The sequence below is a fragment of the Quercus robur genome, chromosome 9, assembly GCF_932294415.1.
Source record: "Quercus robur chromosome 9, dhQueRobu3.1, whole genome shotgun sequence".
Taxonomy (NCBI): Eukaryota; Viridiplantae; Streptophyta; class Magnoliopsida; order Fagales; family Fagaceae; genus Quercus; species Quercus robur.
Window position 1 is genome coordinate 34,015,479 of NC_065542.1, and position 26,650 is coordinate 34,042,128.

General features: G+C 36.4%; 2 protein-coding genes across 4 annotated transcripts; one reads left to right on the plus strand and one right to left on the minus strand.

Annotated features, from left to right (window-relative positions):
• The first annotated feature begins 752 nt into the window (after positions 1–752).
• On the plus strand, positions 753–16,113 carry LOC126698168 (protein CELLULOSE SYNTHASE INTERACTIVE 3). Of its 3 annotated transcripts, XM_050395188.1 has the most exons (9): positions 753–911; positions 1,252–1,459; positions 1,885–2,041; positions 2,365–2,464; positions 2,779–5,848; positions 6,864–9,408; positions 13,242–13,696; positions 15,113–15,229; positions 15,490–16,113. In XM_050395188.1, the coding sequence occupies exons 4-9, from the start codon at positions 2,403–2,405 to the stop codon at positions 15,649–15,651; spliced, it is 6,411 nt and encodes a 2,136-aa protein (XP_050251145.1). In that variant the 5' UTR covers positions 753–911; positions 1,252–1,459; positions 1,885–2,041; positions 2,365–2,402; the 3' UTR covers positions 15,652–16,113. The 3 variants fall into 3 exon arrangements, with proteins under 3 accessions (XP_050251145.1, XP_050251146.1, XP_050251147.1); XM_050395189.1 differs by lacking the exon at positions 1,885–2,041; XM_050395190.1 differs by lacking the exon at positions 753–911 and having other exon boundaries at positions 1,192–1,459.
• Positions 16,114–17,980: 1,867 nt separating this feature from the next.
• LOC126698169 (replication factor C subunit 5) lies at positions 17,981–23,317 on the minus strand. Its single transcript, XM_050395191.1, has 9 exons — positions 23,023–23,317; positions 22,320–22,536; positions 21,633–21,712; positions 21,378–21,537; positions 20,609–20,690; positions 19,625–19,754; positions 19,438–19,501; positions 19,290–19,358; positions 17,981–18,382 (listed from the first exon to the last, which is right to left on the minus strand). The coding sequence occupies exons 1-9, from the start codon at positions 23,192–23,194 to the stop codon at positions 18,283–18,285; spliced, it is 1,074 nt and encodes a 357-aa protein (XP_050251148.1). The 5' UTR covers positions 23,195–23,317; the 3' UTR covers positions 17,981–18,282.
• Positions 23,318–26,650: the final 3,333 nt, after the last annotated feature.

The following is a 26,650-nucleotide window of genomic DNA, read 5'->3' on the forward strand; positions in this document are numbered from 1 at the left end:
TCTAATGATAAGTTTCAAATTTGAAGCATGAGATTTTTTTGTGATAAAGATAAGTTCTTTAATTTAAGAGATAGAAGAGTTTGAAAATTTTTGCGAGATCTATTGTTTTCATTTTATTTACAACTATGTTATTAAAAAATATTTGTATCCTGAAAATATTCTCTCAACCATTTTTAAAATCATTTTTTAAATGAGGAAAAAATGATACTTTTTAAAAAAAAATCTATATTTAGAGAATATTAGTCAAACAATAAATTCAAATGTAAGACCCACTATTTTATGATTTGCAAACAGGCCCAAGAAGTACCAACAAATTAAGTTCTAATGCTTTTTATTTTTATTTTTTTATATATATAAGAGAGTAGTCTTCTAGCTTTTGTCAATTATTCGATTTTATGTCTATGAGATACTCCTATAATATATTGTGGTGGACAGAATTTGAGACCTTAATAGGTCATATTCCTAAATAAAGGAAATAAAAAATAAAAAACTTAATAGATCACAATATTAAAATATTAGAAAAAATAAAAATGCACGAATCCCCAAAAAACAGGAATTAACTAGCGTGCAGCAGTCAGTGGCCCAATTGGGTTTCTTTTCTTCACAGCAGCCGTACTAAATCGCTTGCCCACTTTTATATAGTAATTAGCAATAAGATAAATTAAAAGATTCTCAACCCAAAAAAAAAAAAAAACTATTAAGATAAATTAAAAAAGGTACTCCATGTAAAAACAATAAAAGAAATTAAAAACAAAAACATGCACATATGGAAAAGGAAACGAAAAGTCTCAGACTTCACTGTCTGTCTTTCTCTCACAAAAACACAGACAATCACACACTACAGTACATACCGGTTTTACCTCCATAGACGTAACTCTCATTCGTGTCTTTCTCCGACAGTGAATTCACTGGTACTAGGATTTTTTTTTTCCTTTTTTTTTTTATTATTTGGTTTTATATCTATTTTCAGTATATAATATGAATGGTATTTTAGAAAATGACGTTTCTCTTTGCCCTAGATTCTGTGATGCTCTCTCTGATCTGATCTCCGTACTTTTCATAAAATTTTCTTTTTTCTACTCACTATTTAATCACATTTTTATTATTTATTTATTTAATTTTTGTAATTGTTTTTTTAAAAAAATTTAAAAATTTTAATTGTATTATATATATATATATATATAATGTGCGTGAAGATCTGAATTTGACTCAAAACCGTGATCCCTGTTTGTCAATGTCGGTTGTCTGCAGAGTGTGTGCTGGGTTTGATTTGGAAACTGTTTTAAGTGAAAGCTTACACTCTGTGAGCTTGTGCTCTTTACACTCTTTTTTTAGCTCAAGCTGAGAGCTTGTATGAACTCTCTGAGAAATTTGGATTGGATGGTGAGCAATTGAAGAAAGATTGGTTTTTCTGTAGTATAAAGGAGGGAGTTCTTGGGCATTTGCAGTGTTCGGCGAGGTACTTTTCTTTTTGCGCGATTTGATCTTGATGAAAGTTGTCATTTTTTTGGATATGTGCTGCTTATGATTTGTTGCAAATTTAGCTACTTTTGTATCTGTTTGTTTGTTTTGAATTCTGGGTCTTGTTTAGAATTGGGTTTTGTTGTAATTTTTTAGTTGTTACTGCCTTGCTGGGGATCAGGGATGGGCAGGGTTATAGAAAATGGATATTGTGAAGGTTGGTTGGTCTGGTTTTGTGAGTGCTAAGCAAAGCTTTGGATTTGGGATGGTGCTTAAATTGGTTACTGTAATCATGTTGTGATACTGGGGAAAAATTAGTTGTTGCTGTTGTTTTATGGAATCGGGTCTTGAAAAGCACATAGGAAATATATAGCTTGTAAGTTGGTTGGTTAGTCCTGACTTCTCTTCTCTTTTAAATGTCAGACAAAGATCAGTATGCTCAGTGGTGGTCAGGATTGGGATTTGTAGCTCTATGATAGCTCTGGGATATTTAGTTTTGAAGAATTGAGTCCATGAGCAATTGAAAATTAAAATTGTGAAAGCTGGTTTTAAGTGACATAGACTTGTCTGATACCTCTCGGTAAGTATGGTTATATCTTGAGTGCTAAGATTTCATCTTTTTAGGCATAGCATGTGAAAGTAATCTAAAGCTAAATATTGGAATTTTTTTTATTGATATATTTTGGTTTATGTATAAATCATAGATGCTTGCGCGGTTAAATTTTTATTAACTATAAAATATGCAACTATTAACCAAAGACTTTTATTTACGTACAAACACAGAGCACCTACTCTTAAAACTTTATCTTACTTTTAAAGATTTTTCTTAGCAGGAGATTTATGTTGTAACCATATCCACGATTCATTAGATTAGTAGAATTGATTGGATAGTTTGATTTGCAGGTGGCTCAAGAGAGAGCTAAACTGGTGTTTTAGTGCAAATGTCAAAGTCTCCCTCCCCTGAACCACGAGATTTCCTATCTTCTTCTACTTCCCAGCCAAGGTTATCATTTTTCTCTGTATTTGATCCCTTTAATATGGTGCCCAATTTGCCGATTTTAATGCTTTAGAAAGTAAATTTGTTATACTCCTATATTAATTGTAGATTGAAAGTGAATTAAAAAAAGAAAAAAAAGAAAAAAAAAAGCTTATGAGCTTCTAACATTGAACTCATGGTAATACTTGCCATCATAATATGTATAGGATCCACTATAAAAGTTCAAATCAATGTTAGATTTATTGCTTTGCAGTGCTAAATGCTTTAATTTTTGGTATTACATTCTGGCTTTCAATACTGAACTTGATCATTACTTCCAGGGAATTAAATGGAACACCAGCAATGGATGATCCAGAAAGCACAATGGCTACTGTTGCTAATCTTGTTGAGCAACTACATGCCAACATGTCTTCACAACATGAGAAAGAACTTATTACAGCACGTTTGCTAGGTATTGCTAAAGCAAGAAAGGATGCTCGGATGCTAATTGGTTCCCATGGCCAAGCAATGCCATTATTCATAAGCATTCTCAGGAGTGGCACCCCCGTGGCAAAAGTCAATGTTGCAGCAACTCTTAGTGTACTGTGCAAAGATGAAGACCTTCGATTAAAGGTGCTTCTAGGTGGGTGCATCCCACCATTACTCTCAATCTTGAAGTCTGAATCAACTAAGGCTAGGAAGGCAGCAGCAGAGGCAATATATGAAGTTTCCTCTGGTGGGCTTTCAGACGATCATGTTGGTATAAAAATATTTGTTACAGAAGGAGTAGTACCAACATTGTGGGATCAGCTCAATCCAAAGAACAAGCAGGATAAAGTGGTGGAGGGATTCATTACTGGGGCTTTGAGAAATCTTTGTGGTGATAAGGATGGTTACTGGAGAGCTACACTTGAGGCTGGAGGAGTAGATATTATTGTGGGTATTCTGTCTTCTGATAATGCTGCTTCTCAGTCCAATGCAGCTTCTCTATTGGCCCGTCTGATGTTGGCTTTCAGTGATAGCATCCCAAAAGTAATTGATTCTGGTGCTGTCAAAGCCTTGCTTCAGCTTGTAGGCCAAGAAAATGATACTTCTGTCCGTGCTAGTGCTGCTGATGCTTTAGAGGCTCTTTCTTCGAAGTCAACCAAAGCGAAGAAAGCAATTGTGGATGCTGATGGTGTTCCTGTTCTCATTGGGGCAGTAGTTGCTCCTTCTAAAGAGTGCATGCAAGGTGAGTGTGGCCAGGCTTTACAGGGTCATGCAACACAAGCTTTAGCAAATATTTGTGGCGGGATGTCTGCTTTAATACTGTATCTTGGAGATCTTTCACAGTCCCCTCGCCTAGCTGCACCAGTTGCTGATATAGTTGGAGCACTTGCCTACACTCTGATGGTCTTTGAGCACAGCTCTGATGTGGATGAGGAACCTTTTGATGTGAAGCAGATAGAAGATATTCTGGTAATTCTACTAAAGCCCCGTGATAAGAAGCTGATTCAAGAGCGTGTCCTTGAGGCTATGGCCAGCCTATATGGCAATATCTATCTCTCAAGATGGCTCAGCCATGCAGAAGCAAAGAAAGTGCTTACCGGACTTATAACAATGGCAGCTGCTGATGTGCAAGATTATTTGATACTATCTTTAACAAGCTTATGCTGTGATGGGGTAGGCATCTGGGATGCAATTGGGAAGAGAGAAGGAATTCAGTTACTGATATCGTTGCTGGGCTTATCCAGTGAGCAGCATCAAGAGTATGCTGTTCAGTTGCTTGCAATCTTGACTGAACTATTTGATGACAGCAAGTGGGCTATCACTGCTGCTGGTGGGATTCCTCCACTGGTGCAGTTGTTAGAGACAGGATCTCAGAAGGCAAAGGAGGATGCAGCACACGTTCTGTGGAACCTGTGCTGTCATAGTGAAGACATCCGTGCCTGTGTTGAAAGTGCTGGAGCCATCCCAGCATTCTTATGGCTCCTTAAAAGTGGCAGATCAAGAGGGCAAGAAGCCTCAGCTTTGGCACTGACAAAGCTTATCCGAACAGCCGATTCTGCCACAATAAATCAGTTATTGGCTTTGCTTCTAGGAGATTATCCAAGCTCAAAGGCCCATGTTATTAAAGTTTTGGGCCATGTACTCATAATGGCATCACACAAGGATCTTGTGCAGAAGGGTTCTGCAGCTAATAAAGGGCTGAGGTCTCTTGTTGAGGTTCTTAACTCAACAAATGAAGAATCTCAAGAGTATGCAGCTTCTGTCCTTGCTGATCTGTTCAGCACAAGGCAAGATATTTGTGATAGTCTTGCAACTGATGAGATTGTGCATCCTTGCATGAAGCTTTTAACTAGCAAAACTCAAGTTGTTGCAACACAGTCAGCTCGAGCATTGGGTGCTCTGTCCCGCCCAACCAAGACCAAAACTACGAACAAGATGTCTTATCTTGCTGAAGGGGATGTCATGCCTCTAATCAAGTTGGCTAAAACTTCTTCTATTGATGCTGCTGAAACTGCTGTTGCTGCACTGGCCAATCTTCTATCTGACCCCCAGATTGCTGCAGAAGCCCTGTCAGAAGATGTTGTTTCAGCTTTGACAAGAGTACTGGGAGAAGGAACCTCAGAAGGTAAGCAGAATGCTTCACGTGCACTCCATCAATTGCTGAAGCATTTCCCAGTAGGTGATGTACTGACAGGAAATGCTCAGTGCCGCTTTGCTGTTCTGGCACTTGTTGATTCCTTAAATGCAATGGATATGGATGGGGCTGATGCTGTTGATGCTTTAGATGTAATTGTACTCTTGGCTAGGACAAAACAAGGTGTGCACTTAACTTACCCTCCATGGTCTGCCCTTTCTGATGTTCCATCTCGCTTGGAGCCTCTTGTCCACTGTCTGGCTGAGGGGCCACCTCCTGTGCAAGATAAGGCAATAGAAATTTTATCTAGGCTTTGTGGGGATCAACCAGTTGTGCTGGGTGATTTGTTGGTTGCAAGATCAAGATCCATTGGTTCACTAGCTGATAGGATAATGAACTCAACCAGTTTAGAAGTGAGAGTTGGAGGGTCTGCATTGCTCATCTGTGCTGCAAAAGAACACAAACAGCAGTCAATGGATGCACTTGATGTGTCTGGGTATTTAAACCCCCTTATATGTGCTTTAGTGGAGCTGATGAAGCAAAATTCTAGCTGTTCCTCTTTAGAAATTGAAGTCAGAACTCCTAGAGGTTTTATGGAAAGAACTGCATTCCAAGAAGGAGATGAGTTTGATGTTCCTGATCCAGCCTCTATCTTGGGGGGTACTGTTGCCTTGTGGTTGCTAGCAATAATTGCTTCCTTCCATGCAAAGAATAAAGTCATTGTTATGGAAGCTGGTGGACTTGAGGCTCTCTCTGACAAGCTTGCAAGCTACACTTCCAATCCACAGGTACATCCAAATAGATATTCTAATGGTTAAGTGTTTTTCCCTCTCTCTCTCTCTCTCTCTCTCTCTCTCGTGGGTACTGGGCCATCATTTGTTTCTCTCTTGTAGTGCTTTACCATTCTATAAATTGAGTCCTATTAGACCCATAACTAGCTAATGGTGTGGAATTAAATTTGGTATCATAAGTTGATAGGCTATGTGAAAATGTGAGGTTCAATAATACTGAATCTTACCTATACATAAAGATGGTGCTGACATTTATCTGTCCACTACATTTATAAAGGGTCATCACTAAAGTGCTGGTCCCACCTAAGTGGGAAGGTTGGCTTGGATAAAGTCCTACTCTTAAGCATTTTTTTTGCATGAAGTAGCCACTCTCGACACTCAAACATACACACTTGCACAAGGTAGCCTGAGACCTTACCATTGCTCCAGAGAAGTGCCCTGCATGTATAATTTGAGGCCAATAGTAGAAATCTTATCACAAAACGTTACACATTCTCTCTTTTTTTCAAAGTCTACCTTATCCAAATTAGTGGCTCATCTCATATGTTGTATGCTGAAAAGTTATTTATATGCTATATTAATTTGTTGCAACATTATTTTCAATTAAGGATTGTGTCTTAGGTGTGAATGTCAGTTTGGCATTTGATATTTTGATAGGGTAAGGAAATTGTAAAAAAGAGAATGGAGAGAGAAAAAGAGGGGGGGGGGGGGGGAGGGGGCGCTGTTTTCAGTGTGCTTACCGAGTTTGTGTAGTTATGGAATGGAATCTTGTATTCCAATAAAAATAAAAAATGAGATGAGTCTTGTAGTTCAAAAAAAATCATGAAATACTGGTGTTCTCGCCAGAATAATGCATGGAAATACTCATTCACAGATTAAAAAGTATCTCTGATTTTTTGTAATAGTTCTTGTAGTTAGATTTCATAGTTGATAAACTGGTATACGTGCTTATGTTTAAGAATTGTTTGACAAGGATTTAGTGGCTGAACCAAATTACTCTATTCAATGACAGGCAGAATATGAGGATACAGAAGGTATATGGATTAGTTCCTTGCTCCTGGCTATTTTGTTCCAAGATCCAAATGTTGTTCTCTCTCCTGCAACTATGCGCATCATACCTTCACTTGCTCTTCTGCTGAGATCTGATGAAGTGATTGATAGATTCTTTGCTGCCCAGACAATGGCCAGTCTTGTTTATAATGGTAGTAAGGGAATAATTCTTGCCATTGCAAATTCAGGTGCTGTTGCTGGGTTAATAACCCTAATTGGTTACATAGAGTCAGATATGCTGAACCTTGTTGCTTTATCAGAAGAATTTTTTCTGGCACGCAACCCTGATCAAGTTGTACTGGAGCACCTTTTTGAAATTGAAGATGTAAGAGTTGGGTCCACTGCACGTAAATCTATACCCCTTTTGGTGGATCTCTTGAGACCAATACCAGATAGGCCAGGTGCCCCTCCAATAGCTGTTCAGCTCTTGACCCGTATTGCAGATGGAAGTGATACAAATAAACTAATCATGGCTGAAGCTGGAGCTCTGGATGCTCTGACAAAGTACCTGTCTTTGAGCCCTCAAGATTCAACTGAGGCCTCCATATCTGAACTACTGAGAATATTGTTTAGCAATCCTGATCTTATTCGATATGAAGCATCGGCTAGTTCCTTAAATCAACTCATAGCTGTTCTGCGTCTGGGGTCAAGAAGTGCTAGATTCAGTGCTGCAAGGGCTCTCCATGAGCTTTTTGATGCTGAGAACATCAGAGAATCTGAATTAGCCTGGCAGGCTGTTCAACCATTGGTTGACATGCTTAATGCTGCATCAGCAAGTGAGCAAGAGGCTGCTCTTGTTGCCTTGATCAAGCTGACTTCAGGAAGTTCTTCTAAAGCTGTCTGGTTGACTGATGTGGAAGGAAACCCACTGGAGAGTTTATACAAAATACTATCGTCCGCTTCATCCTTGGAATTGAAGAGAAATGCTGCACAACTATGTTGTGTTCTTTTTGGTAATACTAAATTCAGAGAAAACCCAGTTGCCTCTGAATGCATACAACCCCTTATATTGCTCATGCAATCTGATTTAAGTACATCAGTAGAATCTGGTGTTTGTGCTTTTGAAAGGTTGCTGGATGATGAACAGCAGGTGGAGCTTGCAGCAGCCTACGATGTTGTGGATCTCCTTGTTGGCTTAGTTTCTGGGACAAACCATCGGCTCATTGAGGCTAGCATCTCTGCACTCATAAAGTTGGGGAAGGACCGGACTCCACGCAAATTGGATATGGTCAAATCTGGCATTATCGATAATTGTCTTGAGCTACTACCACTTGCACCCAGTTCATTGTGCTCCTCAATTGCAGAACTTTTCCGCATTTTAACAAACAGTAATGCAATTGCTAGAAGCACCGATGCTGCAAACATAGTAGAACCCCTTTTCCTGCTTTTGCTTCGTCCAGATTTTGATTTGTGGGGACAGCACAGTTCCTTGCAAGCGCTTGTAAATATTCTGGAGAAGCCACAGAGCCTTGCAACTTTAAAACTCACTCCTAGTCAAGTCATTGAACCTCTGATTTCGTTTCTGGAATCCCCATCTCAGGCCATTCAGCAACTTGGCACAGAATTGCTCTCTCATCTTCTTGCTCAAGAGCATTTTCAGCAAGATATTACAACAAAAAATGCAGTTGTGCCCCTTGTGCAGCTTGCGGGAATTGGAATATTGAACGTACAACAAACGGCAATAAGAGCACTGGAAAAAATCTCCACAAGCTGGCCAAAGGCAGTTGCTGATGCTGGAGGAGTTTTTGTGCTTGCAAAGGTTATAATTCAAGATGACCCTCAGCCACCTCATACATTGTGGGAATCTGCTGCATTGGTTCTCTCTAATGTTCTGCGTTTCAGTGCTGAGTATTACTTTAAAGTTCCTTTAATAGTTCTTGTGAAAATGTTGCACTCAACAGTGGAGAGCACTATCACAGTGGCTCTTAGTGCGTTACTTGTTCATGAAGGGAGTGAAGCTTCAAGTGCTGAACAGATTACTGAAGCTGGTGCTATAGATGCCTTAATGGACCTTTTAAGATCTCATCAGTGTGAAGAAGAATCTGGACAGTTACTTGAAGCCCTATTTAACAATGTGAGGGTACGAGAGATGAAGGTTTCCAAATATGCAATAGCACCTTTATCGCAGTATCTGCTTGACCCACAAACCAGGTCACAGTCTGGCAAGCTTCTTGCAGCTCTCGCTCTAGGAGACCTCTCTCAGCATGAAGGACTTGCTAGAGCTAGTGATTCTGTCTCTGCATGTCGTGCATTAATAAGCTTGCTTGAAGATCAGTCGACAGAAGAAATGAAGATGGTGGCTATTTGTGCATTGCAAAACTTTGTCATGCACAGCAGAACTAATAGGCGAGCTGTTGCAGAAGCAGGTGGCATATTGGTGATTCAGGAACTATTACTCTCTCCTAATCCAGAAGTTTCCGGACAGGCAGCATTGCTGATTAAGTTTTTATTTTCTAATCACACACTTCAAGAATATGTGTCAAATGAGCTCATCAGATCTTTGACAGGTAAGTTACAATTGAAAAAGTTTAATCCTCTATTTTTCTTTCTTTTTTTTCTTAATACGTGTTGATATATTGCATTAAAAAATCCAGACACTAAACCCATTTTTTTCTTTAATCCCATATGCCCATCAAGTTATATGTGTTTATTAATCATTTCTATATTAATTAAATTCCATGATGTACATATATTTAAGTGCAGTTACAAACTCATACATGTCCTCACTTTATTCAATGTCATATATCCACCAAGTAAAATTTCATGCATATTTTTTTTTTTTTTTTTTTGGATAAGTAACAAGATTATATTGATATAAAAAAGGAAGACCCTAGTACACAGGGAGTGAACAAGGGAAAAGAAATCAAATACAAAAATAGCAAGAGTCTAGGAAATCAATAAACGAAGGGAATGATTGTTTTAGCAAAGCAAACAACCAATCCCTTAAAGTTCTAAAAAAGAGTAGCTTGAGGTCCGGAATAGATCTCTCAATATCTTCAAAACATCTACTATTTCTCTCCCTCCAAAGACACCACATTAAGCAATGAGGAATGACGGACCAAATATAACCATTTCGATGACGACCAAAGCTGCCTTGCCAACACTCTAACAGCCCCAAAACCATGTGCGGCATAACCCAAGTTACTCCAAATAGACCCAAAACCATCGACCATAGATCCATAGCAAAAGGACAAATGAAGGAATAGATGGTCAACCAATTCACCATTTCTCTTACACATGTAGCACCAATCCAAAATCCACACCTTCCTCTTTCGTAAATTATCAATCGTCAAACATTTCCCTAAGGTAGCAATCCAAACAAAGAAAGCTACCCTAGAGGGAATCTTCTGCTTCCAAATACTTTTCCAAGGAAAACGAAGGAAAGTGTTGCCAACTAAAATTTTATAATAATCACTAACCCTGAAACCCTTATGTTTGCTAGGAATCCAACACATTTTATCCTCACCTAGCCCCCTTAAAGGAGAAGCATAAATGGTTTCCATGAAGTCTGACATAGCCTCTAGATCCCGATCATGCACCCCCCTTAAGAATCTCACATCCCAAAAGAGGACACCATTGGCGGACTTCCTAAGCTTAGCCACACTGGCATCCTTATTCCTGCAAAATTTGAACAAGTCAGGATATCTAACAGAAAGAGAAGTCTCTCCACACCATTGGTCTTGCCAAAACTTCACTCTAGACCCATCACCAATATCATAGAAAATATGGCATGAGAAAGAAGGCCATCCCTGACTGATATTTTTCCATAAACCAACACCATAAGGGCCATACACAGACCTGGTACACTAGCGCCGCCCCCCCCCACGCATCCATATTTCATCTCTAACACTTGTCTCCAAAGGGCATCTTTCTCAATCCCAAATCTCCAAAGCCACTTCCCAAGTAAAGCTTCATTGAAAAGTCTTATCTTCTCTATCCGTAAGCCACCCAAAGATATAGGAGCACAAATAGTAGCCCATTTAACCAAATGAATTTTAGGATCATCTCCAAAACTGCCCCATAAGAAATTCCGCTGGAGCCCCTCAATTCGGTTAGCCAGACTAGCAGGTATAGGAAATAAAGATAGAAAGTAAGTGGGTAAATTAGATAGGGTGCTTTTGATTAGGGTGACTCTACCTCCCTTGGATAAATATAAGCATTTCCAACCCGCCAATCTCCTCTCCATTTTCTCCAGAATTGGATTCCATATAGACTTATTCTTGAATTTAGCACCCAAAGGAAGACCCAGATATTTCATTGGGAAAGAACCCTACTTGCAGCCAAGAACGACCAGGAAAAGGTCAATATTATGGACTACCCCAACCGGAACAAATTCTGACTTCCCCAGGTTAATCTTTAGACCCAACACTGCCTCAAACCAGATAAGAATCATACGAAGAATCAAAATCTGATCTAAATCAGCCTCACAAAAAATTAGCGTGTCATGCATATTTTTAAATGCAGTTACAAAATCATATACTAAAGTTCTCATTTTCTTTAGTCAGCCTCATATATTCTTAAAGTTATACATGTTTATTCATTGTTAGTATGCATTTTAATTATCTGTTCCATTTTCTTATGGTTACTTTCCCCAGTGTTCGTATAATAAGTTAGTCAAGTTATCTGTTACATCGATAATGTCTTTGGGTTCTTAATAGCAAGTTAGTCTGATGCAAAATTGATTTGACTAAGATTGTATTTAGTAGCAAATAAAAACGTACTCCCTGAAAATGTTTGTTATTTTCTGATTTTTCTAATGGTTAACCTGTTAAGAGATAAATACCCTTGACTCTAGAAATAAATACTAATAACCTAATTAGGTACTAAGACTTAAAATAAAGTAAAATTGACCAATAAAAATATAATTCACTATCCAAAATTAAATAAGATTAAATTAAAATATATATTTCTTTGTGTATCCTACATCACTAACAAACTAAGAGAAGCATTTATTGTGTAATCATTGGGAGCTCACGGAATTCAGCTTGGGAACTAATTTATAGAGAATCTGTCAAGGAAATTACTTGAAAGAGTAACTTCTGGAGAGGAAAGATTTCAACAAGAAAACTAGAACTTGTCTTCTTATCCTGGTAGTGGCGCTGTTCTCAAAACTGTGATTGTTAGACTAGCAGCCTTATGTTAGAACTTGCCTGGATAATTGCTCCAGAAATAAATTTTGATATCTGATAATTTGATCAACAGACGTAATTCTTAACTGGTGTTCTATGTTAGTAGGTTAATAAATCTATTGTTCAGTAGGTTGGAATTGTGAGTTATGCTCTCTTTCCTTTGGGTTTCATGGGATATTTCTGGTTCAGTCCTTATTTTTTGGTTGGCATGGGAGAATCTATAGAGGAGTCAACTGGGGTAGCTTGGCAGGCTAGTCCTTTGTGCTTGTTTTGTTGTATCTGGCTGAAAGAGAATAGCCAAATGTTTGAGCACGAGATACGTGTTTGGTGAAGTCTGACCCTAATTATTCTTCCTGATCATTTTTCCTTTTTTGGATTTTTGTAAATTGTTTTCCTCAGCATTTCTAAAGTTTATAAAAAATAAATAAATAAACCAAAAAAGATTTTGAGAGAGAGAGAGGGAGAGATTTTCTGCAACTAAGGAATGGCAAAAGAGTTGGTAAAGGCTTATCGAAATAGACAGTTGGTAAAGTGATTTAGGAGTTCTACGTGACTGATGCATGCAAATTAGAGTAAAGAACAAAGGAAACTTTTGTTTGTAAGAGTAAAGTGAAGAAACATGAATAAATTCAATCTAGTTGAGATGAGTGTAGAAGTAATGAGGTATGGAAGGGCAATGTCATTATTATAGTTGAAACCTCACACGTCATAAGTAAAAATTAGACAACTGGTGTAACCCATTGCACATAGACCTTTCTCCTCTAAGAGCACCAATGAGATGGAGTGCTTTGTAGTTTTGAATATGATAAAAGTTTGAAAGGAAAGCTTATCAGGGAGAGAGCAAATGGACAAAATATGTATTCTTACTGCATGTTGCAAGATTTGGCCCTTCACATCTAAATGACCTTTTGATCTTTTGAAGTTGCTATTGTTATAATTATATATAACAATTATATAAAGTAGCCCAACATGTCTTAATGTAATATTCATATCTTTATTAAAGAAACTTCTAGACAAAGATCATGAACAAAACTTTGTGAAGATAGTGGATTGGCAGAGCATATACACAGCAATCAACTTTTACCTTATTGTTATAATTTTCTTTTATGCAAGTCCTATATTCTGGTTTATTCTCTGATTGTTGAGAAGTAGGCATCCTCTTGCTTTCCTTTCCATTAAACATTGAATCCTGTCATTTCATTGTTTTGCAGCTGCACTAGAAAGAGAATTGTGGTCCTCTGCAACAATCAACGAAGAGGTTTTGAGAACCTTAAATATGATATTCACAAACTTTCCTAAGCTCCATATCTCTGAAGCTTCTACACTCTGCATTCCCCATTTGGTAGGAGCACTTAAATCTGGTAGTGAGGCCGCTCAGGAATCTGTATTGGACACCCTGTGCTTGTTAAAACATTCTTGGTCAAACATGCCAATAGATATTGCAAAGTCACAGGCCATGGTTGCGGCTGAAGCCATTCCCATCCTGCAAATGCTCATGAAAACCTGCCCTCCAAGTTTCCATGAGAGAGCAGACAGCCTGTTGCACTGCTTACCAGGCTGTTTGACTGTTACTATTAAGCGAGGGAACAACCTAAAGCAGACAATGGGAGGCACAAATGCCTTTTGTCGATTGACAATAGGCAATGGTCCTCCACGACAAACCAAGGTATTTGTTCCATTGAATCAATATGTGCTAAAACAAACCATTTATTTCCATGCTTATATGCTTGGTTGAAATCATAACTTGGGCTAGGGGTGCTCAGATATTGATTCTTTACTTTTGGCAGAATGTTAGGAATGATGACTCATTGTTGCTGCTTTTTTTTTTTAATAAGTGAATCACTATTACTTTTTGTTGGATTGTTTTCATATGATGGCAAAACCCTATGTTGATTTCCATTGGAGTTGCAATCTAGTTATAAGGCAATAAAGGGTTTTAGAATATTATCTTTGAATGATTTGGGAGCACCTTGGTCTGTCACCTAACTTAGTTCTCATTGGCAATGACATTATTCCCCATCTTTTTGAAACTTTATGACAAGTAAATTTGCCAATGGGCTCTAACTCAAAGTACCTCCTCTCCTTGTAAGATTTCGGTGGAGGGTGAGTTTGGGGTCTTGGATTCACCGGGTACATAAATTGCCCTTTGAATTAGTTGGCTTTAATTTTCTTGAGAAGTGCAGGAATTGCACTTCTTATATATAATATGATATTTGTATGTGGTTAACTGAAGCTTGGGCAGGCAAGGCCCTAGCCTCTATCATGCGTCAATTGCTCTTTCTTTTTCCCTTATAAATTTGTATTAATTGAAAAATGTAGACCAATAAGTTGTATCAATTTTTTCCTCTCTCTCTCTCTTACACGCTCACACTCATACTATATTCCCTTTTTTCCACATGAAACCATGCATTCATGTCACTTAATAAAAATTTGCATGCTGCTTCTCATGTAAGAGCATTCTACAATTTATCAGTTTCCTTGCAAATCAAACATATACCTTTCACTCCCTTTCTCAAAAAAGACACCCTCAATTGAAGTGCATGCCCGTTTTCCTAAATCTTCTTTATCAAAAAAGATTTCATGGCATGTTATATTGATTTGAATTATTTAAAGTTTTATTGAATGTGGTGCCTGTAAATTTTTAACTTGATTATATCTAATATCATTCTCTCACAGTACATGTAAATGAAATTCATAATGACATTTCTTTATCGGATAATGCTACTTTGCACGTTAGTTTTCACACAGTTTTCTTTCTTCTTTTTTTCTGAACAGTTTAACAATAGAAATATTATGCACAATCAGCTGGGGACGATGCCTCATAAAGTAGAGGTCACTAATTTGAATCTCCCATTCCCCCCCCCCCCCCCTTTCACTTGGAGCTAGAAAATACTTCACAAAAAAAAAAAAAAAAAACCATATGATGTGAATTTTTCCCACATTGCACAATTTTAAACTCGTACTCTATAATGACACACGAGAGACCTTTTACTAATATGTTTCACATTCTATTCTATGTCATATAATCTTTTAATCAGCCTGTAAGTACTTTCATACTAAAATGTCCTTTTATCATTATTAGGTAGTGAGCCACAGTACCTCGCCTGAATGGAAAGAAGGGTTTACATGGGCATTTGATGTACCCCCAAAGGGACAAAAGCTCCATATCCTTTGCAAAAGCAAAAATACTTTTGGGAAGGTAATTAGATTTTCATTTACATGCTTTTAGGACTTGTCTCCTGGTTGAGAGATTCATTCACATTGCTGTCACCGTGCAGTGTATGGTTGCAGTGCTCATTCTAATGAAAAATAAGTAGTTTATTATTGTAAACCTTTGCTCATTTTGTTTCACTGTGCCCTTTATACTTTGATGTGGTGCACTGTAATTGTCCACAATGGTAGAGTACAATCCGCTTACAATGTTTTCATATTTCTGATTGAGAATGGTGGTTTTTTCAGTCAACACTGGGAAGAGTGACCATTCAAATTGACAAAGTTGTGACTGAAGGAGTATACAGCGGATTATTCAGCCTTAATCATGACAGCAACAAAGATGGCTCTTCTCGAACGCTTGAAATAGAGATTATCTGGTCCAACAGGATGTCAAATGAAGACATGTAAAGGATACAATATCTTCATATTAGCAAACACAGTAAATACTGGTGCGGCAAACTACAAAGAAAGTTGAGAAAGGTGGCATTAATGGTATCCTGATGGGGCGTGTGAAGTTAGTTTGCTTGTAATTATTGACATATTTTGCAGGTCCAGTTTTGTAGTCTGAAAGACTAAGCTGCTCGAGGTGTAAGTGTAAATTATATTTATTAATTTGTCAGGGGTGATAAGTCATAAGAGGATTGAACAGGGGTCCTATGGTACAGAGAATTTTAAAGCTGATCAGAAGTTTGTTGTACAGGTCAGTTTATAGGCACTAGCAATTTAAACAAACCAGAGAGAATGGCATTTGAAAGTGATGGAATTGAGCTTTTTTTGCACTGAGTGGTGCCTTTGCAGTGAGATTGGGCTGTACCTAGCAACTTATCAATTATATGAAAGCCGCTATAAAGAAAATGATTCCGATAAAAATCTCTCAAGTTGACACAGCTTTTTTGAAGTTTTTTTTTCCTTAATATGTTCACGATGATCAATCATGTATATATATATAATCGAAACCTCTGAAACTTCCACAATTTTCCACGTTATCACTATTTTCTTTTTCTTTTTATTTTAAATTTTTTTATTTTAGGTTTTATATCTTATATATTTATTATTTCTCTTCAATGTGTAATTATCTTATCAAGTGTTACAATAGTTTAGTTTAAGTAAAACTCAATTAATTAGATATATATTTCAAGAGCTTGAAAATTCTACTGCACTCACAACTTTTCACGTCACTACTATTTTCTTTTTCTTTTTATTTTAGGTATTATGTCTTATATATTTATTATTTCTCTTCAATGTGTAATTATCTTATCAAGTGTTTCAATAATTTAATTTAAGTAAAACTTTATTAGATATATGTTTCAAGAGCTTGAAAATTCTACTTCAACTAAAATTTTATAACAAAAAACTTCAACTAAAATTTTATAACAAAAATTTCAACAAATATAAACCCCTGCCAAGGTCGAAACCCTTCATACTCACTAAAATTTTCACAAAGAAAACACAGCAAATTGAAGCCATGGTAAGAAGCATGAAGGTTCAGAAGAAACAGAGAATTGAAAGAGATGATGACAAGGACAAAGACGACATAATAAGCAGTCTATTGGACAGTCTCCTTACTGGCATCCTCTCATATCTCCCAATACGAGACTCTTGCAACAAGCGTTTTGTCCAGCAGGTGGAGGCCTCTCTGGGCTCTTATTTATGTTAAACCCATTCTCAGTTATTCATGGAGAGCCAGGCTTCTGTTGCATTTTTGAGGGGTAAAACTCCACTGACCCAGTCCCATTTTAACCTCTAAGTGCATCCATTCAATCCTGTAATCATAAATTGGTATACTGTTAATTTGCTGTTAATTTTTTTTAACCTCTTCCGATGAACATTGGCACCGTTCTCTACTCCAGCTTTTGAAAATCGTTTATGAAGACCCATTTAGTCCTCCTATTCAAGACTGATAAATATATTATCAGATTTCTACGCCAATTCCTAATAGTGTTCCTGACCCTCCAGCCCCTTTTTGAGTGTCTTGAGAAGATTTGTGAATTAAATGTGACAAAATTCCAATACAATTCTTTGGGTACAATATTTTTTCCTTAATTAAATTTAAACACTAGACCTGAAATTTCCGGACAAAACCCTTGCTTCTCACCCCACCCCCACCCCCGCCCCACCCTAAAAACCCAAAAAACAAAAGAAAAACAGAAGGGCATTACCATAATTTCAAAAGCTTGCTCATGGGCTTGAAGCCTTGAATGGATTGCATGAATTATGAAGAGTGCAGGTAGCAGCCACATGATTCATTCAGACGGAAAAGAAGCAGTTGTATGAGATTACAGTCGCTCCCTGAGATTCTTCTTCCATTCAGACCATCAAGCCCCATAGAATATTTGAGGAAAGAAAAGAGTGCATAAACATTAAATGCCAGAAGCTCCAGAGCAAAAAGCGTAGCAGTTTTCAAAGCTGAAGGTTCTCAGATTTCAAAAACCAGCTTACAATATATTTAATATATCAAGTGCGGGGTCCATTGTGGTTCTTTCTAAGGGATGCTATCATTCTAGGCTCTCCTAATTAATAACCAAAATTTAAAAATCACCCGTGGCATAAATTAACATTTCTATCATTTACACTGTTTACCCTGCTTATCGATCATAATTTCTATAATTCTCAAACATGATGGAATAGACGAGCTACAGAAGTGAATATGAGACTAATTTATAGCTTATAATGGGAAATTTCAGTATGGAGACTGAACACAAAATGGATCAGAGCAGATATGCCTTAACACAAGACAGAGCAAAGCAATTATCATGCACCTCAAATGGACATACATCAAATAGTACATGCTGAGATCCCCCACGTAACAGTTGAGAGGGAAATCTTGACTGTCATGCACAATGGCAAACTTACACCTTTACATTCTTACTGAAGTGTTGCAGACTACATAAGTGAGCACATCCCATTCTAGAGTCAAAAAATCATACTGAACAACTTGAGATTCTGTCAACTTTGGCCCCCACAGAGATGAAACAACCATATGCCTCAAAAGTGAAATGGTATGGGAAAGCAACACCTCCTAATAAGATCAAAACATAATTAATTTGCAGCAGCAACCAGTGCAGAGCGAGCTCGTGTAAAAGAAGCAATAAGCGATCCAAGTTGCAACCTATCATTGCATGCAAGACTCAACCTGTACCTGCAAATAAAAACCAATAAAAGAGAGTAACGCAATTGAAGCCTCAGGAAGTCCGAAGTCAATTTCCATAGTCCACTCAAACAGGTCCAACAAAATCCTCCAAAAAGATAAAAGTACCGAATTCTTATTGATGTAGTTTCAGGTAGCTTATTTGCTAAAAGTGAGACAAAAAACTAAAAGCTCCCAGCCAAACAGCAGTGTTCCAGTTAAGTACCACATTTGATGTGCACATTGTGCAAAATCACTACTGAACTACATCCCTCAAATGTTTAATTCATAGTTTATCAAGTTTAGTAGAACTTAAACAGAATTTATAAGAGATTAAGATGAATCAATAAAAAATTTAATAGTATTAGGCATTTTAGTCATCTTTTTTTGCGGGAGAGAGAATGAATGGCAGTACCGAAAATTAATGCACACTACATGCCTTAACTAGCCAATATCTGCTAATAATGAATTAATGACACATCAACTATACATGTTAGTATAACTATCTAGATCCCACATGGCCCCCTTCTCTGGTGCCAATGGTTTGAAACTTCCATCGCATAGATCAAAGTCTAGATAATAGCGGACAGTAAAAAATGCAGGCATATTAAATTGAATATATATATATATATCGTCTAGATGCAATTTTAGATGTACACATCTGTGAACTGATTTATTGTATCATGGACACTTACATGCATTGTTACATCACTTACTGAAGTGACACAATGATTAAGTTCAACATCTACTTTATAATTGAGAACAGAAATAGCAAATAAGAAAGAGCAAGATATGGGAACATACTCTATATAAGCCATTACATCACTTACTGAAGTGAAACAATGATTAAGTTCAACACCTACTTTTATAATTGAGAACAGAAATAGCAAATAAGAAAGAGCAAGATATGGGAACATACTCTATATCAGCCATATCATTAATTAACTGAACTCGAATATCTGATGGCATTTTGATCTTGAAAACAAACCTGTTAGAACAATGCAGTGAAGATGAGATCAAATTAATAAAATTAACAGTGGACAACTGGCATAATGAACAGCACTTACATTGTCACCTCTCTCACAATATCTACCAAGGCCAATCCTTTCCTTGTCTTCATTTCAGATATTCCTATCAAAGTTAAGCACAAAAATAAATATATTAATGGATGGGGAAATAGGAACTTGTACAGAAATGTCACTAGTTTTAACGATAGCAGTATATTAAAAAAAAAGGAGGGGGAGTGGTGTATACGTTTGAAGCTCTCAGTAAAAGATTCATTCAAAAGCCAGTATGATATCTGCTCAATGTCTTTGGGCAATGGATTTCCAGTGCACAGGTATACAGCTTCTTCTGTTATCTGCTGAGAAGCCATATGTGTTGACTGCATACATCAAAAAGATATTGACAATGTCTTTAGGACCTGTTCACAAAGAAAAAACAAAAACTAGAAAACAAACATAACCCAGAATTCCAATGTCAAGAATCCATGATGAGAATGAAGAAAGTAAATCCGTATTATCAAGTATAAGGGCTTAGATCTTTAGCAAAAAAAAAAGTATAATGGCTTATTTTTGCTCTTTAGGGGGAGAGAGGGAGAGAGAGGTTGAAAAGTCACAATAATGGGATGCGGATACAAGAACAGTTGATAAAGATTCATAGAATGCTTGCTTGTCAATGTTTTCATGTTTTGGCACAAAGCTAAATAACATACAAGTCATGAGCATTTTGAAGCAAGAAACTTTTTAAACATCTTTCACATTCTATAGCAACAATGGGCACAAATCCTACCAGTAGCAATTTCAAGTTTACCCCAAAACATATCACATTTCATCCGATCAACATATGGCACAATTATCCATTTTCTTTCATATGTTGTTTTGGCTGTGATAAGTTGTTAATCAAAATAATTTGAAAAGGAAAAAATATTTGAGGGCCACTGTGATTGGTCAAACTGATAATCATGATTACCCACTGAACCACCAACATTGTGGCCATACTTCTGTTCTACACATTCAATTTGGCAATGTTACTAACCAATAACAATGATCATTTGAGCATCCAGTACCATCTTCTAAGCGATAAATTGCATACTTAACAGCTTTGTAACAACCTATCATCTTCCTAATCCACGTCTGTAAAGAACAAAAATACAACACCCTTCCCCCCATCTACACCCCCAAACACACACACAGGCAACAGCATCAGCAAAATTTGAGGGGGGCAAATTCTTATAACCTGCAAAATATTCAGAGCCTTTCTCATATCACCGTTGCTAAGTCGCACGAGTGCCGCTAAGCCAGTTTCGGGTACATCAAGCCTAGTCCAATGACAAAAATTGTTAAGAGGCAAATCATTAGTTCGTAATCCAAAACACAAATAAATAAATAAAATTTATAATGTAGCATAAGTACTCTGGCATCATTTATCGATGAATTTTCAATGTTATTAAAGCAAAACAAAAGGAGTGGCCATCCAAGGGTATGGTAGTAAATGAGCCGAGTTGACTATTAAAAGATGAGGATTGGTTCATTTAATTTTATTTTAAACATGAGTCAAACTCAATCTTACGACCAAGCTAGATAGCTTGTTCAAGCTCTATCTTTTCTTGTCAAAAAAATTTGAGCTTGTACACAAGCTACTTGATTAACATATCCTTTATATAAATCAAATACCACAGCTAATTGTTTTTACTATTTACAAATTTATTCTAATGATAATGCTCTTAACAATTCTTTGATGAATAATAATGCTTTATTAAAAAAAATCAGTATGCAAGAAATATACCAAGGAAATAAGAAGAGTCATGAAAAATAACAACTATCAATAAACGTAAGCAAGGATGGAGATGACTAGTAATCCCTTAACAATTGACGCATAACACTAGAATCCAAAACGTAAATGTAATTAATAATTACATTTATGCCAAAATCCACCCACAACAATCCATCAAAAGTTTCAAGATAATACAAATGTAATTAATAATTTTAAAAAACAATATACTTACTTTTCAGCTTCTATAACATGTTTGAGTCGCTCAGTTACATGAAAAGAATCAAGAGGAGCAAAACGAAACCGAGTACATCTTGACTGTAGTGCGGGGATAATCTTGTTGACATGATTGCAAATAAGAGCAAACCTAGTGTTCCTTGTGTATTTTTCAATCACTATACCACAAAGCATAATAAAATAGGTGTATGAGTACAATGAAATGGAGCAAAAATTAAATAAAGTGCAAGCGTAACAACTTATACAGTTATACCTCTACGCAAGGCAAATTGTGCATCCTTCGTCATAGCATCAGCCTCATCTAGTAAGATCAACTTTACAGATGCCTTTGCACTGTTAAAAAACAAAATTATTTTGTAATCAACTACAGGAATGAAGTACATTTCCCCCAGTGAACTTTTCATGCCAAGAAGCAATATACCTTGGGTTTTGCAAAATTGAGAAGAATTGGATGTGAAATGCAACATTAGAACTAGAGCACAAACAAATAATTTAATGGTCGTATAAAAACTGGCCAGGATACTCTATCATGGGATGTAACAAAAACTTTAAAACCCCCAAAAAGTCGAAGAAATGTATGATGTTTAGTCAGTTTTGGCAATCTTATTACTATCTCGCAGATTGTATATATTATATAGGAACTCTTCTTCACACTTTAAAGCAGTTGTCAAAGTACAATAAGAAATAGGGAATGGATAAAAATCGAAGAGTGCAGAAGGTCCCACAAAACACCAGTTTCCATTGTCTGCGTTTATTGTAACATTTAGGGGCAGAGAAGGCATTATAACAAATTAGCCCAGATATCTAAGTTCATTTACAACTCAAAACCCAGTATGAGGCATTGTTGAAATGATGAAATATACACAGCCCGAGTGGACACACTCAAACATCAAAGGAACATAAATTTAAAAGAGATAATGAGTAACATGATGAAAAATACCCAAATGAGAAGCTTTGAGTGCTTGCAAAATCTTGGATTTGTTGTCGCACAACATCAATTCCCCTATCGTCCGATGCATTGAGCTCCAGAATCATATTGTGGAATTGCGCTCCATAAAGCTTGCGCGCCACAGCAAGGATAGTCGAAGTTTTACCAGTGCCAGGTGGTCCATACAATAGAAGATGGGGCAATCTGTTCTCGCTCGTCAGCCTATCAACTATTTAGACCCAATAATTAAAACAAGGTTATAGGAAATATATAAACAAATTAAAATTTAAGCTCCATTATCTTTTTTATTTTTATACCATAATTTGGTAAAAGAAATAAAATGATAGAAAAACAACATAAATGTAAAGCTTGCACTAGGCTCGTTTGTAATTGTGTATAATATATTGCTCTCTCTTGCGTCCTAAATAAGCAACAAATCTTAAAATTCAATACTATTATGTTTTCCTTTCTTTTCCCAAATTTTCTCAGCAACCAAACAAATTGAAACATAACCCTAAAATTTGACAACGGAATTGTGTTATAGTTTACTACCCTCTCCCTAGAGTTTCCAATTTCCTGGAAACAGATCATTACAGCAAGAATATAGAAAACCCTAGAGAAACAATAGGTAGAATCGGACTCATCCAAAATGCGAAGTCTCTACTTTTTCTTTCTGAACCCTAGGAAATGAGAGAGAGAGAGAGAGTTACTAAACTGGTATCGACAATGTCGCGGTGAGCAGCCACGTCAGCGAGGGACTGAGGGCGGTACTTCTCGACCCAGGGAGTGGCTTTGGATTCGCCAGGGACGACGACGTTTTTGCCCTTGTTGTTGGGCTTGTTGTTGTTGTCGTCGTCAATGTCCATGAGAGAAATTACCTCCGTCATGATGAAAATTTTATGGTGTTGCTGGATTTGGGGGCTGTGTTTCTTTTTTTTTGAGTGTGAAGAAGAGGGAGTGTGTGTGAGACAGTGACAAAGCGGGGTTCTTTTGGCCAATACAACACTGATGAATGGCGCCAATCATATACATTTGAGGCCCGCTCACACGAAAAATTTTTATTTGCACATGTAGGACCGTTGATGTGGTACGCTCTGTTCAATGAGACGATGTCATCTATACAAGAGTATATATGGGTTTCCTAATCATCATAAAGAATAAAAAATAAAAATTATCAGATAATGTTATATTTACATAAATAACAGCATTTTATTGGTTGGGAGGTCAGGAAGGACTATGTCAACAATCTTCCTATTAGACTTAATAATTTCTTCGATCACACACAGTTCGTGATATTACGGTTAGGGTAACTATTTTTTTTTTCTTTTTTCCTTTTTCACAGTAATAAGTTTTTGAACAGAGAAGATTTGTTGAAGTTCACGAAGATGGATTTTTTTTGCCATTTTTAGCAATAATTTCGTTAATTGGCATGTTTTTGAAACATTTTAGTAAATTAGCATCTCGAGTTTGTTAGACTCGATTTTGATGAAGGAAATCGAGTCTAATACACTCTATTTATGCTCTAGTAGAGGCTGATGTGAATTTTTTGTACACGTGGAACTCGAAGCTAACACACTCAATTTATGCTTTGGAGAAGAAATATTACACATCTAGAGAACACGGTTACACGGAGAAGAAGAAGAAAGATTTTTTTGCAAGTGGGTTCGGTTTTGCAGGTAGAGAGTTCCTTCAATGCCCAGATGCAAACACAAATAATTGCCCAGATTCAACAAGGAACAAACCCAAATTCAACAAGGAACAAGGAAAAACAAAAAACACTAGCCCAAACTGAACAAGGAACAAGGGAAAAAAAAAACACTAGCCCAAATTGAACAAGGAACGAGGAAAAACAAGAGGAAATAAAAAAGCTAGTGAAAAGATCTGAAAAATCAGTGCCGTTATGGGTAGCAGAGCTACTTCCTCTCCTCCACCAAATTACCAAGATTGATTCAGGTATTTGTTTTGGGTTTTGTGTTTGTTTTTGTTTATGGGTTTTTGGGGCTAGAAGTGGGAGAGAATGGTGTTGTTTGCAGGAACTGGTGGATTTTTTTTCAAAGGGAGAAGAAGAGGTTCATAGAAGAAAAGAAAAGGATCAGTTTTCTGGGTTTTGGATTTGTCTCCATTGTTTGTTTCTGTGTTTTCTAGGTTTTGGGTTTGTCTCCACTGTGTTTTCTGGGTTTTGGTGGTCTGTGTTTTCTGGGTTTGGTGTTCTGGTTTTATTTGAGGGAAAGACTCAAGTTCCACGTGGATAATTCCCCACCTCAGCACTACGAGCACATGGAACTCGAGTTGCTATAGCGAACTCGAGGCTAAGAGACTCGAGATGTTAGTTTGCTAATAAGTTTAGAAACGATGCTTACTAACTAATATGTTTGAAAATAGGTGTTATATGGCAAATTTGGCCTCACGATGATGACCATAAAGAGTCTTCAAAAATTCAAAGAATCGAATTGAAAAACGAAGTGTGTCTTGGAGCTCAAGAATAGAATTACAACTAGTCACTAACGTAAATGATGCAAGAGAATAACTACTGAATGAGTTTTAGGGGGAAAAAAAAAAAAAAAAAACCTTTATTTTTGAGTTGGAGTAGTAAACAAAAATGCATGAAATAAAAAAAATATAATAAAAAATGGCAAATTACACTTTGGCCACCTGTGGTTTGCCCAAAAAAACACTTTGCCTACCTGTGATTTAAAAATTGATACTTTATCTATCTAAGGTAAGTTTTGGTTGTCTCCAATTATCCACGTTTGTTAAAAATATGGATAAATTTGTATTTTTGCTACCATTTTATGTCTCTCTTCTCTCAAAACATAAAAATATAAAAATTCAAGAGAAAAGAAGATCTAAAAGTTAGGTTTTGTAAAAATCAGAACTAACTTTTAGATCTTTTTTCTCTAACCTTTGAAGGAATTCACTATCCCATACTTGAAGTTTAAGAGTCTTCATGTTTCGAAGAACTTCTGAAGTGGATTTCATCCTAGTGTCATTGGCTTCCATGATCTTAGATTGGTATCTCTTCTAGACTCTTGTAAGGGGTATATTGCAACCCATAACTATTAAAGTTGCAACTAATGCAACAAATGACCCCAAACCTAAATTTGTATGTAGAATGTAGATTGCTAAGGATATTTGTATAGGCAACATCCATATTATGTTTAAGTACCAAATGAAGTATGTGATTCTTTGGCTATCTACACTCATATAGTTGATGATCTCTCCACTAGTGTGGTTCTAGTGAGATTGACCTGACAGGGGTAAGCCTTTTTTGTATATGCGAGATATAAGAGCAACTCTAAGGCAAAGGCAAAGCAGGCATGCCCCAAAAATCTATTGCTTATGTGCGATTGTCTTAACTATTTTAACACCTAAAAAGGCTAGAGTTAGAAGCATGGTTGTCAAAATCATGATCTAGATTGTAGGATCGCACGATTTTACGATCTCACATCATCAAAACATTTAGGGTCACACTAGAATCGTAAAAATGGTAGGATTGTATGTCAGATCGTATAAGGTCGTAGGATCGTATGGGATCCTACCGATCGTACCAAAACATCAATTTTCATTTTTTTTTTTTATGGGATAAATTTTTGGTTTTGATGAACCTTTAATGGTTTTTATTTTTCTATGTTGTGATGGTATGACTTTTTATTTTTTTTTAATAAAATTATGTTGAGCTAAGCAATTGTTTTTTAGTTTCTATTCACTTGTAATCAAAATGAATGAATGTTTCATCATTTCTAAATGAAGACTTTATATTGCTTTGCTACTTTTAAGCTATAATGTTGTTAAATTTGTTTGATCAATATACTAATTATTACTAAAATGTTTTTCTTATATATAATTTTATCAGTATGCTTGTATTTGTATATTTATCGATTGATTGATTGATTTTTTTGGCCATTCTCTGTAATTGTTATTGAGTGTAGTATAACTTGAATAGTTAAATGTGAAGTTGTATCTTGATATCTTTTGCAACTTTAGCATACAAATATACAATATATACATAGATGATGAAATGGATGACGATGATTACGACGGTGGTTATAAGAACTATAGAATGAGAATAATTAAATGTTCACTTCACCTTAATATTCATCTTACTTTTAGATTTCATATTTTAGTTTGCTAGTTTCCATTTGATAACTTATTTTTGATTTTAAACTTAGAACTTATAACTTACAAAATATTTCCACGTGTGTTGATAAATATTTTAGTATTTGGTTGTTAATTAAACATTTATTGAACTTTTTAGATACATTGAGTCAAAACTTAAATATATTTATTTCGTTAATATAAATGTAGCAATGTATGACATGTAAATTACATCATATGATGCAAAT